We start from the raw sequence: 14,044 nt of genomic DNA, 5'->3' as shown, positions 1-14,044 counted from the left end.
TCCACTTTAAAAAGATGAGAGAGGCCTGTAACTTTCATCACAGGTATACCTCAACTATGAGAGACAAAAAAATAAGAAAATAAAATCCGGAAAATCACATTGAAGGATTTTTTAATGAATTAATTAGTAAATTCCTCAGTAAAATAAGTATTTGGTCACCTACAAACAAGCCAGATTTCAGGCTCTCACAGACCTGTAACTTCTTAAAGAGGCTTCTCTGTCCTCCACTCGTTACCTGTATTAATGGCATCTGTTTGACTCAATATCAGTATAAAAGACACCTGTCCACAACCTCAAACAGTCACACTCCAAACTCCACCATGGCCAAGACCAAAGAGCTGTCTAAGGACACCAGAAACAAAATTGTAGCCCTGCACCAGGCTGGAAAGACTGAAATTGCAATAGGCAAGTGTGAAGAAATCAACTGTGGGAGCAATTATTAGAAAATGGAAGACATACAAGACCACTGATAATCTCCCTCGATCTGGGGCTCCAAGATTTTACCCCAAAATGATCAAAGTTTGGTCAAAATTATCACAAGAACTATGAGGAAAAAATCCTAGAACCTTATGGGGGGACCTAGTGACCTGCAGGGAGCTGGGACCAAAGTAACAAAGGCTACCATCAGTAACACAGTGCGCCGCCATGGACTCAAATACTGCAGTGCCAGACGCGTCCCCCTGCTTAATCCAGTACATGTCCGGGCCCGTATTAAGAGAGCATTTGAATGATCCAGAAGAGGATTGGGAGAATGTCATATAATCAGTTAACACTAAAATAGCACTTTGTGTTTGGAGCACTGAGTTGCATCCAAAGAACACCATACCTACTGTGAAGCATGGGGGTGGAAACATCATGCTCTGAGGCTGTTTTTCTGCTAAGGGACAAAGATGACTGATCCGTGTAAAGGAACAAATGAATGGGGCCATGTATCGTAAGACTTTGAGTGAAAACCTTCTTCCATCAGCAAGGGCATTGAAGATGAAACATGGCTGGTTCTTTTAGCATGACAATGATCCCAAACACACCACCAGGGCCATGAAGGAGCGGCATCGTAAGAAGCATTTCAAGGTCCTGGAGTGGCCTAGCCAGTCTCCAGATCTCAACCCCATAGAAAATCTTTGGAGGGAGTTGAAAGTCTGTGTTTCCCAGCGACAGCCCCCCAAAACATCACTGCTCTAGAGGAGATCTGCATGGAAGAATGGGCCAAAATACCAGCAACAGTGTGTGAAAACCTTGTAAAGACTTACAGAAACGTTTGACCTCTGTCATTGCCAACAAAAGGTATATATCAAAATACTGAGATGAAATTTTGTTATAGACCAAATACTTATTTTTCATCATTATTTGCAAATAAATTCTTTAAAAGTCCTACAATGTGATTTTCTGGATTTTTTTTTCTTAATTTGTCTCTCATAGTTCAGGTAAACCTATGATGAAAATTACAGGCCTCTATCATCTTTTTAAGTGAGAGAACAATTGGTGGCTGACTAAATACTTTTTTGCCCCACTGTAAATTATTTTCTCCGAAACATGCAAATAGTTTGTTGTGAAGGACATTTGGAATATTCTTCTGGTAAGCTTTTTCTTATACTTGTTGGAATCACATTTTTATCTTTTGTTATCTATTTCGCCTTGAGATGGCAGCAGAGTCTTGTGGAATTAAATCTTTTTCTTAAGAGAACAGGAAAATCCTGACATATTTTTTTCAGAGATTAATTTATTTAATTTAAACTACTAATATGATATTAAAATTAATATATAATAAAGAACAAATCATGCGCATCAGGACCAGCCTTATCATTAAAAAGAATTAAATAAGATTAGATTAATTATTAATAATTGGAAAAAGTAGGGATTAGATAGAAATGGTACTACCACCACCATGCCTTAGAGTCAGGATAGCATTCTCAGTGTGATGAGAAGTGTTGAGTTTCTGCAAAGCATATCACTATGTGCCAAGATGGGGGTGGGGGGGGATCAGTTTTGGTATCCTCAGACTAGAGAACCATGTCCCACATATTTGTGCCAAATGAGATTTTATAAAGGCCAGGTTTGTTGGGTGTCCAGGATATGGATAGGCTGCGAACAGCTTCTCCCGTCTGAGCTGTGGATTTCGCCAGATCCTTCAGAGTTACCCTTGGGCTTTTGGATGTTACTCAGAATGATCCCATGCTTAACCAAAGTCTTAGTGGAAGGCCTCCTCTAGGCAAAGCTGCAACTGAGCCATATTCTTTCCACAGTAATGGATCTGGAGAATGTTCAAACTTTTGGGCATTTTATAACAAAGCCCAGAACTTTATCCTGGATTTGTTTTTTCTTCTTTATGATAATGTTTGCTTGGATATGCTCTCTAACAAACCCAGTGGCCTTCCAGGAATAGCTATATTGAGTCTGATAGTAACGCAAGACAAACTCTTAACAGGATATTTACACAGCTGCTTTGTACTGCATGTTAGTTATAATGCAGAACTATACTTCTAAAGTTTCTCTTTCTCAAAAAATTTGCATGTTTACACCAAAACCTTTTACAATTTATTTTCTCACATTTTCACACACGTAAAAAAGTTAGGCATTTAAAAAAAAAGCAACATGAATTTCTATTTCATTTCTGCAGACACTCCAATCAGGTGGAGGAGGAACTAGTGAAAGGGGGATCCAGTGAAAAATCATGTGGATGTGGTTTGAATCAGTCTTTACTTTTACACACTGGGGAAAACTTAGTGAACTACAGAGTTAAGGGGTTCTGCCCTTATATTGCCGAGATCCAATGCAGAGTCTGTTTCCTCATCGATTTCACCGATAACAGCCCTGTAACACACACACACACACACACACACACACACACACACACACACACATACAGATGAAGCTTTATCCACTAAACATGAGGAGGAGCTAAACATAGCTAGACAAAGAATAATATATTAAACACCTCTCTGAACTGTTCCTGAACCGGAATATTTCTGTATGTATCCCAAGCAGAATTTTGGCATTTTAACATATTTTAAATTTAAGAATTTGACCATCATACTCTAAGCATTAATAATGCTCTATGCATTCATCAGTCAGTCATGTGGCCAGAAACATGAAGTCTGCATTAAATTTGTGCAGATCCAGGTAAAGAGTTTCAGTTAATGCTCTGATAAAACTTCAGAACGAGGAAAAAAAATCATTATGAATCATTATAAAACTCGGAATTAAACATGAGTTAAAGCTTGAGGTAGATGAGCTACAGTACAACAGCAGAGGACCACATCAGTCCACTCACTGAACAGGAATCTGAGGCTAGAGCTCACGATGGCTCACAGAAACAGGACAGCTTAAGCTGGTCTTGTTTGTCCAGTGCCTGACTGCATACATACACTTCTAGTGCCAGCCCTCGTTTCTTCAGCCAGACTTGTATTTTAATGTAGTCCTGAGGAATAATTCTCTAGGCTTTTAAAGGATTTTTTGTTCTCCGATTATTAGTCCAGTCCCTGTACCTGACCGGTTTCAGAGGAATGTTTTATGTTTGTTAAGCCACAAAGTGACCTATGAACCATTCAAGCTTAAAAGTACATCAAGTACTTAAGGCACGACCCAGTGAGAAACAGGTGCAGATGATGAGAGATGATCAGGTCGGTGATTAGTATACTGGTGATGCTGAATGCTGAGTGCTCAAGCACTTTGAAGCCTCAAGTCACAGTAAAACATTTGTTCCTATTTCTTTAATTAAATCTACATCATTTAATGTAATCAAATATTTAATAAAAATAAGGATCAATACTTTTGCACAGTACTGTATAATTGTAATTAAATTGTAAAAAATGTCAAATTATTTTACAACAGCTCTGCTTGGACAGCTCCAACATTCACAGTACTTCATATTAACACCCTTATTCTAATAAGTTATAATTACTATAGTAACAGCTAATACATGGGGGCTTGAACACATTCATTAATGTTTAACTAATAATAAACAGGGTTTTAAAAAATGTGGTGGTGCTTAACAAAGTACAACTTATAATCATTAAGAAGCAGTAACTTTTTTAGGAGACATTTAATATCAGCCTTAATTTTATTAAATGGGGCAGCGGTGGATTAAATAGTAAAGGCTCTGGGTTACTGATCGGAAGGTCTGGGGTTTAAGTCCCAGCACTGTCAAGCTGCCACTGTTGAGCCTTTAAGCAAAGCCCTTAACATTATCTGCTCCATGGGGCACTGTATCGTGGCTCACCCTGCATCCCGACTCTACAGCTACTGGCATAAGCGGCAAAAATACCTTCAGTGTACTGTAAAGTCCATGTGATGAATAATTGCATCTTAAGATAACAACCTTGGGTTTAAACCGGCCTCAAGAGGGCGCTAAATATCACATGGGGGGGCACAAGATTTTTCTGAATTTTTCATGTTAAATAAGATCATAATTATGCAGTTATAGTATAATTAAAACTCTCCACACAAAACTATTTCAAAAATGTAAGTTATTCTTTTTGTTTTATGTATATGGTTAGTGTGTTTGTGTGTGTGTTTGGGGGTTAGGTTTTCATAGATAAAAGCAGGGGCGGCTCCAAAGGAAAACGTCGGGAACTGCTAAATTAATGATTTATAGAAGGACCCTAGGCACTCTTGGTAAGGGTCATGGTGCTTTGCAAAGGTCATCAGTACAGAAAACTTTAAGGCAGACCAGTTTAAACTTTATGGTGTCCAAGTTAAATGACAAGCTGTGTTTTTTTTTTTTATAAAGTAAAAGTCAGAGAGCTATCTGATCGAGCGGATTGAGAGACGAGTGAGGGACATGACCGCAGCAAAAATTTAAGTGAGAACAGGAACTAACTTGTCTCTCACACACACACACATTCCACAACATCAAAGCTAAATAGAAAATGTATAATGTGTGGCTTACTAATAAATTAAAAACTGTAATCATTGACAAATTGCTGTGGTATAAGATGAAAAACACTCAAAAGGTTTAAAAAAAAAAAAAAAAAAAAGTGCGTCAGTCAAACACCCAGCATTTATTATATTTATATAAGAGCACGGTATGTTGTGTGCTTTTCTTTCTTCACCCTACGCACATATTATATATTATTAGCATTTTAAGGTCACACATAATTGGACATGCTGTCGTTTCAGGTTCTGATGAATACATGGCGACCATTTTGACCATTTGTATCTGTCCTTTTTGTGATGCTCCCCTGACACAGCATCACGTTTTTTTAAAACTAGCTTTTTCATCATTCATCCGATGGGTTTTTCCAAACCGCAGTGCAATTCATCCTGACAGCTTTGTATTGAACTGACGGCTATTACATTGTGCAACCCTTATTCCTTAGAGTTGTTTTTGTATCCTAGGCGATTTTGTTCCGAGACTTACACATTATCTCCTCGGACGATGTACAACCCCAGCACCACCTGCTCCACTCCCTGGGAGGAGCTGAACACACGCTCATGGCTTTCATCTAGGATGAGGTTGATCGTCTGGTCGAAGCCTTTTAGCGTTCCCTGAAAAAGTTCGAGAGATGAACATATCGTTCTTTAGCTGATGTGAATAAACCAGGGTGTAACAGAATGACTGGAATGATAATGCGCTCTAATCCACATTAGAAAGGAAGCTATTAACAGTCACCATAGAACAGAGTTAAGTTTCACCAAACCCTTAAATGTCACACAGGGGACGACTATTTCTAGCTTCAGCGTATATTATTATGCACTACAAGCGCTTCAGAATAGTTGGCCTACTTTTTGAGAAACAAATACAGAAGATTAAAATCTGAGTCTCTCTACGTGAGAATCTGTATCTGTTTCATGAAATTATTGAAGAGCATAAACCCGTATTAGAATCCTGTTTATTCCGACTCCTCAATTTTTTACACTGGTCAAATTATTGGCCTTCGCCAAACAAGAAACAATTTAGGGGATTTAAAATACCTGAAACTGGATTAATAACATATAGTGTATAATATAATAGTGCTAAACCCACAACTATTAAAAACTGTAAAAATAGTGCTGAACCCACAACTTGTAGTCAGGTAGTCAGGAAAAAAAAACAATGAACAGAGATAAAGGTGTATCACGAAAATTAAAAGTTGAAATCAGGGCTATGTTTAATAGTGAAAGTAAAAGCATTTCTACATGCACAAGATGATGAAAACTCACAGGACTGGGACTAAACAGCTGCGTGTCCATAAGAAAATCACTAATCAGAAAAAAGGCTTTAGTTTGTTAGGGAGCATAAAGATTGGGCTTTGGAGCAATGGGAAAAGGTCATGTGGTCCAATGAGTCCAGACTGACCCTAATCCAGAGCGATGTTTGTGTCAGGAAAAGAAGGAAAACGCATGAAGCAAAGCACCCATCATACCTCGTGGCAACTGTACAAGCCCCTGAAGGTAGTGTTATAATCTGGGGTTGCTTCAGATGGTCAGATCTCAGCTCAGCAACGTTATGTGGCAATAAAATAAAGTCAGCTGACGACCTGAATGTACTGAGGTTATCACATCTGTGAAGTTTTTTTTTAACCCTGATGGCACAGATATATTCCAGGACTCAAATTGTGAAAGAATGGTTCTGGGAGCATGAGCAATCACTTTCACACATCATGACCACATTGTGCACTATAATCAAAGCTAAAGGCGGTCAATGAAATCTTGGAGTGTGTGACTTTTTAAATACATAGAATTTAAATAATTATATATTATTAATGCACATTTTTCCGTGATTAATGTAAAGTGTAGAAATAAACAATACTCACCACAATCATTCGTCCATCTGATGTAATAATGGCGACAGTCCCTTCAGAGGACAGTCAAGGACATTTAAACAACAGCTTCACACATCAGTTCTCACAGACAGAATATTATGGAGTGCAAAGAACAAGTACAAACACACACAAAATATATGGTGTATACGTTTTGTATTTGTGTTTTTCCCCCATTATTCTCTTTTTTTTGCCCATTTACATGTATAAATGTTGTTGCCCTGATAGTAAAATTTTCCTTTGTGTAACTCTACACAGCCACGCCTTATTTTCATAATTTTAATGACACTTTAATTCCTCTCACATCAAATTGGAAAAAGACGAGTAAGGGTCAATGTTTAAAAAAATTAGACACCTTAAAGTGGAAAAATTAGCCTCCACATCGCGTCTGAACAACTTGCTGAGGAATCCTATCTCCCCTGATCTTTTTTCATAATTTAGTCATAGAATTTTTTTTCTTTTTGGACATTCCCAAAAACAGGAGCGCATAACAGGCATAACAGCACCTGTATTTTGTGTATTTTACCACTGTACCATTGACAGCATCCTCATAACCTGCATCTCTGTGTGGTATGGCAACTACACTGCAACAGACAGTAAAGCGCTTCAGCGGTGGTGAAAATTATTATAGATTATCAAAAATAGCCCTCACCCAATTCATAGACTATTTATCTTTCTCCCATCAAGCAAGTGCTACAGGTTTCTCAGAGACCTGATAGTTGTTTCCTGTGGCTGTTACTGTACTTGGACAGCTAATCATGACATATTAATCACTACATTATTGCATGATCTTTCTTTTTATATTGCACTGCTGCATCTCATTGCATTCACTATGCATCGTTGCACCCTCCATAAGTTGTATTATCACCAGAGGTTACCTGCGTGCTACTGTTCACTATAGCACCCATCCAACAACACAAGACCAACAAGAACATATAGATACATAGCTTGCAAATAAAATAAAATTTTAATTTGCACTACAGTATATTCCACCCACGTTTACTCCATACATACTGTACTTTACAGAAGATATGTATTTTCTGATTCCGCATGCTCTTGACATTTCTTCACCACTGCACAATTAATGTTTGCACAGTTATAGTGTATATTACCATATACAATATCCTTCTGTACATTAATCACTCTCACCCCTGTGTATTTAAACACAATCTTATTTCCCCACATTTATTATTAATTGTAAATAAGCCATTTATGCACTTCTGGTTCGATGAGAACTGCATTTCATTGGCTTTGTGCGTGTTATTTCCATAACGACCATACAGTTGAATCTAATCTAATCTACAGTTCACCCAGAGCTGTAGGATTTATTCCTGCATGGTGTGTTAGCAGTGTAGCTAATGCTCCTGTTCCTCACTCTGACTAGCCATTCTGACGTGAAAACAGGAAAGCGTACAATTAAATAAATTAAACAGTCAGGTTAAAGTATCTACCTAAACAAATATCAGACATAAGCACGCTAGCTAGAAACGCAAAAATTCAAAAGCTAATTATCTTAGCTTCCATCTTAGCAAAACAGAGAGAATTGTTAGCTAATTGCTAAAGGCTAACGCGCTAACCTGCTACATCAGTCACAGCTGGCTCCTAAGTAGATTATAACTGCATGAAATAAAGGATACGGTTGATGTAACTCTCAAGAGCGGTCGACATCTTCACTGGTGGACTTTTTTACCCACAATTTACACGTACTTTTTATTCACTCCTGCAGTGTACATAAGCTAAACTGCTAAACTGTGTTGCTAATCTAGCCGGGAATGAGAAGGGAAAAGGCGAGAGTAGGCCATTACCGATGTCCTCCATCCGCAGGCAAGATTAATCGAGTGAAGAGCGATCGTCGTGTTCACACTAATTCGAATCAGAATTAGGTTTAACGGTTTAAAGTACGTTCTTACACACAAGGAATCTGATTCCGGCTCTTGGTTCCTCTCAAAAGTACACACACATAATGACACTGTACATTTTGTTGGTGGACAATTTCATTTTAATTCAATTCAATTTTATTTTTATAGCGCTTTTAACAAATGTCATTGTTTCAAAGCAGCTTTACACAATCAAAATTATGAAAAATGGTATAAAATGTGAACGTGTATGAATCAAAATGATCAGATTGACAAGATGGACAAGACACTTAGGGTTTTCAACCATCCTGTGAAATATGTTATGTCCCAAAAGTGGAAACTAAACCGATATGATATGACACCCAATAACGAGGGGTGACATTTAAAAGTAAATAAAGTCAAAAAAGAAAAGTCGCTCTGCTGTAAATGGTAATTAACCTTGTTATCGCACTGACTATAGTGTGTGAGAGAGGCAGAAGACTGACTGGGAAGCTCTCTCACTCAGGAGTAAGATGGGGAGGGAGGGGGCTAGTGGACACCATCCTCAGGTCTCCTGCAGCAGGGAAAAAGAGCACATCTAACTTTATTCAGTAAGGCAATTAGTAAAACCATGCACACTATGTAATGCCACAAAATAAACCAGATCATTCATAATACTGTGAATATATGCTGTTTCACATATATCATCCTTCTGTTTTGTGTGGAGCCATTAAAAATAATATACATATGTAGAAACCAGTCTACACACATTTGAGGTGAAATGGTTTAGTCTTCACTCTTATTTTAGAGTGACGTTTGTTAAATTAAAAAAAGAAGAAGAAGAAAGAAAGAGAAAAAGAAAAAGAACATCAAAGCCATTAGAGTCGAATTTTACAAAAAAGAAAAAAAAAAGAGAAAGAAAAGAGTTCTTACCTCTTTATAATATTATCATTATTATATCCTAAAAGATTATGTTTGTTAACTTGCCTTGCTGTGCCGCTAGCTTACAGAACACTGGGTATAATTTCATATCCAGATTTTCATTTCATAATGTTAGTAAAGTTAAGGCATGTTTTTTTTTTTTTTTTTTGTGGGTCACTGAACATGAGGTCACCCAGTTCACCATACACACTGGAGCCACTGCTTGAGGGGGAATTTAGGTGGTGCAGCACCTAAACTCACAAAAATCAAAAACACCCAGAACAGAGAATTTAAAGCTGTGCAATCAGAAAAATCAGTCTGTGATAACTGATAGATTCACTGTGATTTTTTTTTTACTACAAAAAAATACATAACAACTGAGTAGAAAATAATTTTAAGTACTTTATTAATAATAATGCATTCATATTATATATACAACCTTTACAAATATCTTACAAGTCCAATCAGCTTACATAGATATACTATAGAATGAGAAAATAATATGGGGGTGTTCAAGGCAAACCAGGACTAAATTTTCTTATGAATGAAGGAGTAAAAAAACCTACAGATCATTCCTTATAAAAGTTCCACCATAACTGTTTCCAAGGACATTGATCTAATAAGATGTGTTTATGCGTTTAAAGATTTTAATCATGCTGTGAAATGTTTAAACTGTCTGAAATAAAATAGAAGAAGGACAATGGGAAATTTGTATTGCTAATCCAAACGTTGAGGTTAGTTGTCACATATTTTTTCAACAATTCCAATCTTCTGCGTTATAATTTATTACAAGATTTCAGTCTTGTCTGTACATCTGGGTTAGATGTTGGGGCTTTTTTTTTTGCATTTAAAATGGTGAGCCAGTTAGTGTTCCTTCCTTAGCCAAAGACCCAGTGAGGGAAAGTAAACACAGATGGAAGACAGATTACTAACTCACTAACTAGGCCGCCCTTCTAGGAAAGTTGTCACGTCACCTAATGTTACCTCCATGTGGGGCGAACACATGCAAATAGAATATTTTTATCAAACAAGAGAGAAATTATCAGATCAAGTGTTTACATGGTTAAAATTTACCTGTTGATCAGATTATCAAAGGTTTACACCACACCATCAAAACTTATTTACATTTACATTTAGGCATTTGACAGACGCTTATCTATTTAAATTAGGCCGGATCGGGTTCAGATTTATTATTTATTGTTCTCTCTTTGAATTTATTTTCAGGAAGAAATTGATATGTCTCTTGTGCATGTACAAGCTTTTTCAAATGTTTAAACTGCATGGCCTTCTAACAAAACTTTCATCTTTAATTATCTTCTACTTAATAAATTAAGGCATATCCCTTGTCCTATATAGGAAGCCAACCCCTAAGTGCTCACAGACTCACACACTCAATCCATCCATCTACATACTGTAGGAACCTCAGCAGTCCATGCACACAGAGCCCGAGGCAGGAATCGAACCCTCGTCTCTGGAGGTGCGAGGCGACACTGCTAATCACTAAGCCACTGTTCTGCCAATCACACACTGCCACCAATTTCAAGCACAAATTAAGCTACAACACATTCCTTTGGACTGTGCAGGGAAACTGAGAACTTGGAGAAAAGCCACGAAGCACACTGAAAACATACCAATTACACACACTCAGGCTGGAGGCTAGATTTAAACCCTCAGCCCCTCAGGGTGCAGGGTGACACTGCTTATCACTGAGCCACCAAGCCCACACTTACAAAACTTGAATAAATGATATTAAATGAAACTATGAAAAGGCACTGCTTTAATCCCTGCTATTATAGAGTCATTTTAAATGGTTAAAAAGCTAGCAGTGGAGAGCTCTACTCTTTAGCATGTTTACCAAACAGTCTAGCACTGATGAGCTATTTCCCGGCTAGGGCAGTGACGCAGTCCATTATTTGGTCTTTTGCTGCTGTCCGGGGTGCAACCAGACCCTTTTTTACGTTTACACTACAAATGTTATGTGGTTATAAGTTTACCAGACCACCTCTGAATGTGGTTTGAGTGATCAGATCGCAATTTGTCTTCAGGATACATTAAACTTTTTTTCACAACTGTACTCAGGACTGTACTGTACAGTCGGATCATTCAGGATTCAGAATTCAAGAGGTGAACAGGGCCTATAGCGAGCTTCCACACATTGTTTGGCTACTTGGTTTGGTTTTATATTTACTATAACAGTGAAACGCAGCTTAGTGTTTACCTGGTTATTTAAATATCTTATTTTGTGTATGTTCACGTAGTAGGACCACTGTGGTATCCTTTGGATCAGTTGGCACAGTTTAGGAGCTTGAAAATGAAAATAAATAAATAAATAATAATAATAATAATAATACATCTAGGAACCTCTGTAGTCCAATTATGGACCATGGTGGCCAATGGTGACCATTGTATTTATTCTCATTTTACAACCTCCAGTCAACCGTCACACGCATTCACCATTACAGGCAATTTGGGAACAGCAGTTAGCCTAATCGACATGTCTTTGGACAGTCTGAGAAAACCAGAGAACCTGGAGAACTTTCTAATTCCATGCACACAGACCCCATGGCGGGAATCAAACCCGGACCCTGGAGGTGCAAAACAACAGTAGTAACCACTTAATTAATAATTAAGTTAATAATAGTTATATACTGTAATAATACTTAATAATACTTAATAACAGTTAATAATAATAATAATAATGATGATGATGATGATGATGGTGATAATAATAATAATAATAATAATAATAATAATAATAATAATAATGGCCACAACAAATTGCCTATAAACAACGTACAGGTATGTAAAAGCACCCTCAACCAGCTTTGACAAATTTGGATGAAATTATATTTGTACCATTACCGTTCTTCTATTACTATTCTTCAAATCAAAGTTTAAATTTATTGTTAAAGCCTGAGATATACAATACAACTTCACAAAAAATAAAAAGATGGAAGTGCCACAGAGGCAGAGAGGGCAGGGTGTAAGATGAGAACACATTAATCATCTGTATTTCAGAATCATCCATCTGGACACACTGCTGTGAGTTGGTTTCCCTTAGAAAACATTCACCTACACCCACCATCAGGGCAGAACAAGGCTGAGTGGCTCTCTACTCTCTCTACAAAACCTACTCAGGTGGGTCTATACACAGTTATCTTCCATTAGTCACTAGGACGGCTCAATCAGGTCTGTAGAAACCCTGGACACTGAGACATAATGTACCCATGATTTGCCTTACCATCGCTTATTTACACGCTGAAACCAATGGTGCCTTCATTCCTGAGCAAATCGAATGCCATAAATGAACAAAGAGATTTGGCACGCGTAGCCTCATCACTCGGACCTGCGGATCTGGTTCCCATTCAATGAATAATCCTGTTTAGGAAACACCCTTAAATGCAAGAGCCCCAAGAAAATAAATCTCGTATGTAGAAGCTGTTTCATGTCTGATTTGCACCCAATAAGCTGAAGTTTCCTTGGAGACTGCAATAGAACCCTGTAGTGACGTTATGTTTAAACCTGGGATTTTTATCCAAGCTCATATTACACTCATTAACAGTATAAATCGATCAGTACATGCACAGACCTATTCACACGGCAGCCATTCAATCCTCTGACCAACTGCTTTTCGGTCACTGAGAAAAGACTGGGGATTTCCTTATCTCATCTAAGCAGAGACTGAGCCACTGGGTGGAGGATGTCATCACCATTGCCTATAGGCAGCCTGTGTCACTTAAAAAGGTTTTATCTCTTTCTAATCCTCTAGCTGTCTAGTTGACAGATAATAAGTAGATCATTAGATAACTACCTGAAATGCATCAAAAAAGACAATTGATAGCAAGAACTTTTCAACCCAAGTACACAAACACTAATACAAACCAGTGCATGGAAAGTCAAGCATCATCCCATATAGTGTCTCATTTAAATATAGTGTCTTTACTACTTTGCAGCTCATTTTGTTCTGTAATGGGGCTCTTCCTTTCATGTGGAATAATAAATATCTAATAATCGACAGTGTTATACAATGGTGGAGCAGCACGGTTGCTTGGTGTTTAGCACTGCACCTCCAGGGTCTGGGTTCGATTCCCTGCCAGGTTCACTACAGCCTGGTAGTGTATTTCCCCACATGTGAAGTAAATTGAATTTAACCCACCATGACTCAGACCAAGCAGTGACTAAGGGGAACTCTTTCTTTTGTGCAAACATCTAATTACTAGCTAGATGAAAGTAAAAAGCCTTTACTCGTGCATCCCTTTTGGTGTTGTTGTTGTTGTCCGCATGATCCCTGTCTCGATCCACATTTGTAGGACTACTGTCCCTGTGAACCATTCCAAAAAAAAATTTAGTGTGCTTCCTATTTTTGTCTGTATTTGTATCTGTTTAAAACATAATCTGTTCAATCTGAATAATATGTTTACAAATGCTTTACTATACAATATTATAGAATATAGACTTACTTTTCTTTTCTTTCGCCTGTGTTCTATGAAGTTTAGTATTGTGCCGACAGAACATTGCCCATCCCTGCCCAGTACACTGTTTATCTTT

At 37.7% G+C, this 14,044-nt stretch overlaps 1 protein-coding gene across 1 annotated transcript; it reads right to left on the bottom strand.

Annotated features, from left to right (window-relative positions):
* Positions 1–2,522: 2,522 nt before the first annotated feature.
* On the bottom strand, positions 2,523–8,537 carry lsm8 (LSM8 homolog, U6 small nuclear RNA associated). The gene is made up of 4 exons (XM_053508203.1): positions 8,378–8,537; positions 6,735–6,775; positions 5,360–5,487; positions 2,523–2,811 (listed from the first exon to the last, which is right to left on the bottom strand). Exons 1-4 carry the CDS (start codon positions 8,406–8,408, stop codon positions 2,721–2,723), a joined length of 291 nt encoding a protein of 96 aa, XP_053364178.1. The 5' UTR covers positions 8,409–8,537; the 3' UTR covers positions 2,523–2,720.
* Positions 8,538–14,044: the final 5,507 nt, after the last annotated feature.

Source organism: Clarias gariepinus, chromosome 12, assembly GCF_024256425.1.
Source record: "Clarias gariepinus isolate MV-2021 ecotype Netherlands chromosome 12, CGAR_prim_01v2, whole genome shotgun sequence".
NCBI classification, from domain to species: domain Eukaryota; kingdom Metazoa; phylum Chordata; class Actinopteri; order Siluriformes; family Clariidae; genus Clarias; species Clarias gariepinus.
Note: the sequence above shows the minus strand (reverse complement) of the source record. Positions and strands in the feature narration are given on the sequence as shown.

Excerpts from the sequence above, each read along its gene's own strand:
- lsm8 (XM_053508203.1), bottom strand. The coding sequence starts at position 8,408 with ATGTCGACCGCTCTTGAGAGTTACATCAACC. Across the intron at positions 5,488-6,734 it reads CAGATGGACGAATGATTGTG|GGAACGCTAAAAGGCTTCGA; the intron begins GTGAGTATTGTT and ends GAACTTTTTCAG. Across the intron at positions 2,812-5,359 it reads ATCGTCCGAGGAGATAATGT|GGCTGTTATCGGTGAAATCG; the intron begins GTAAGTCTCGGA and ends TGTGTGTTACAG.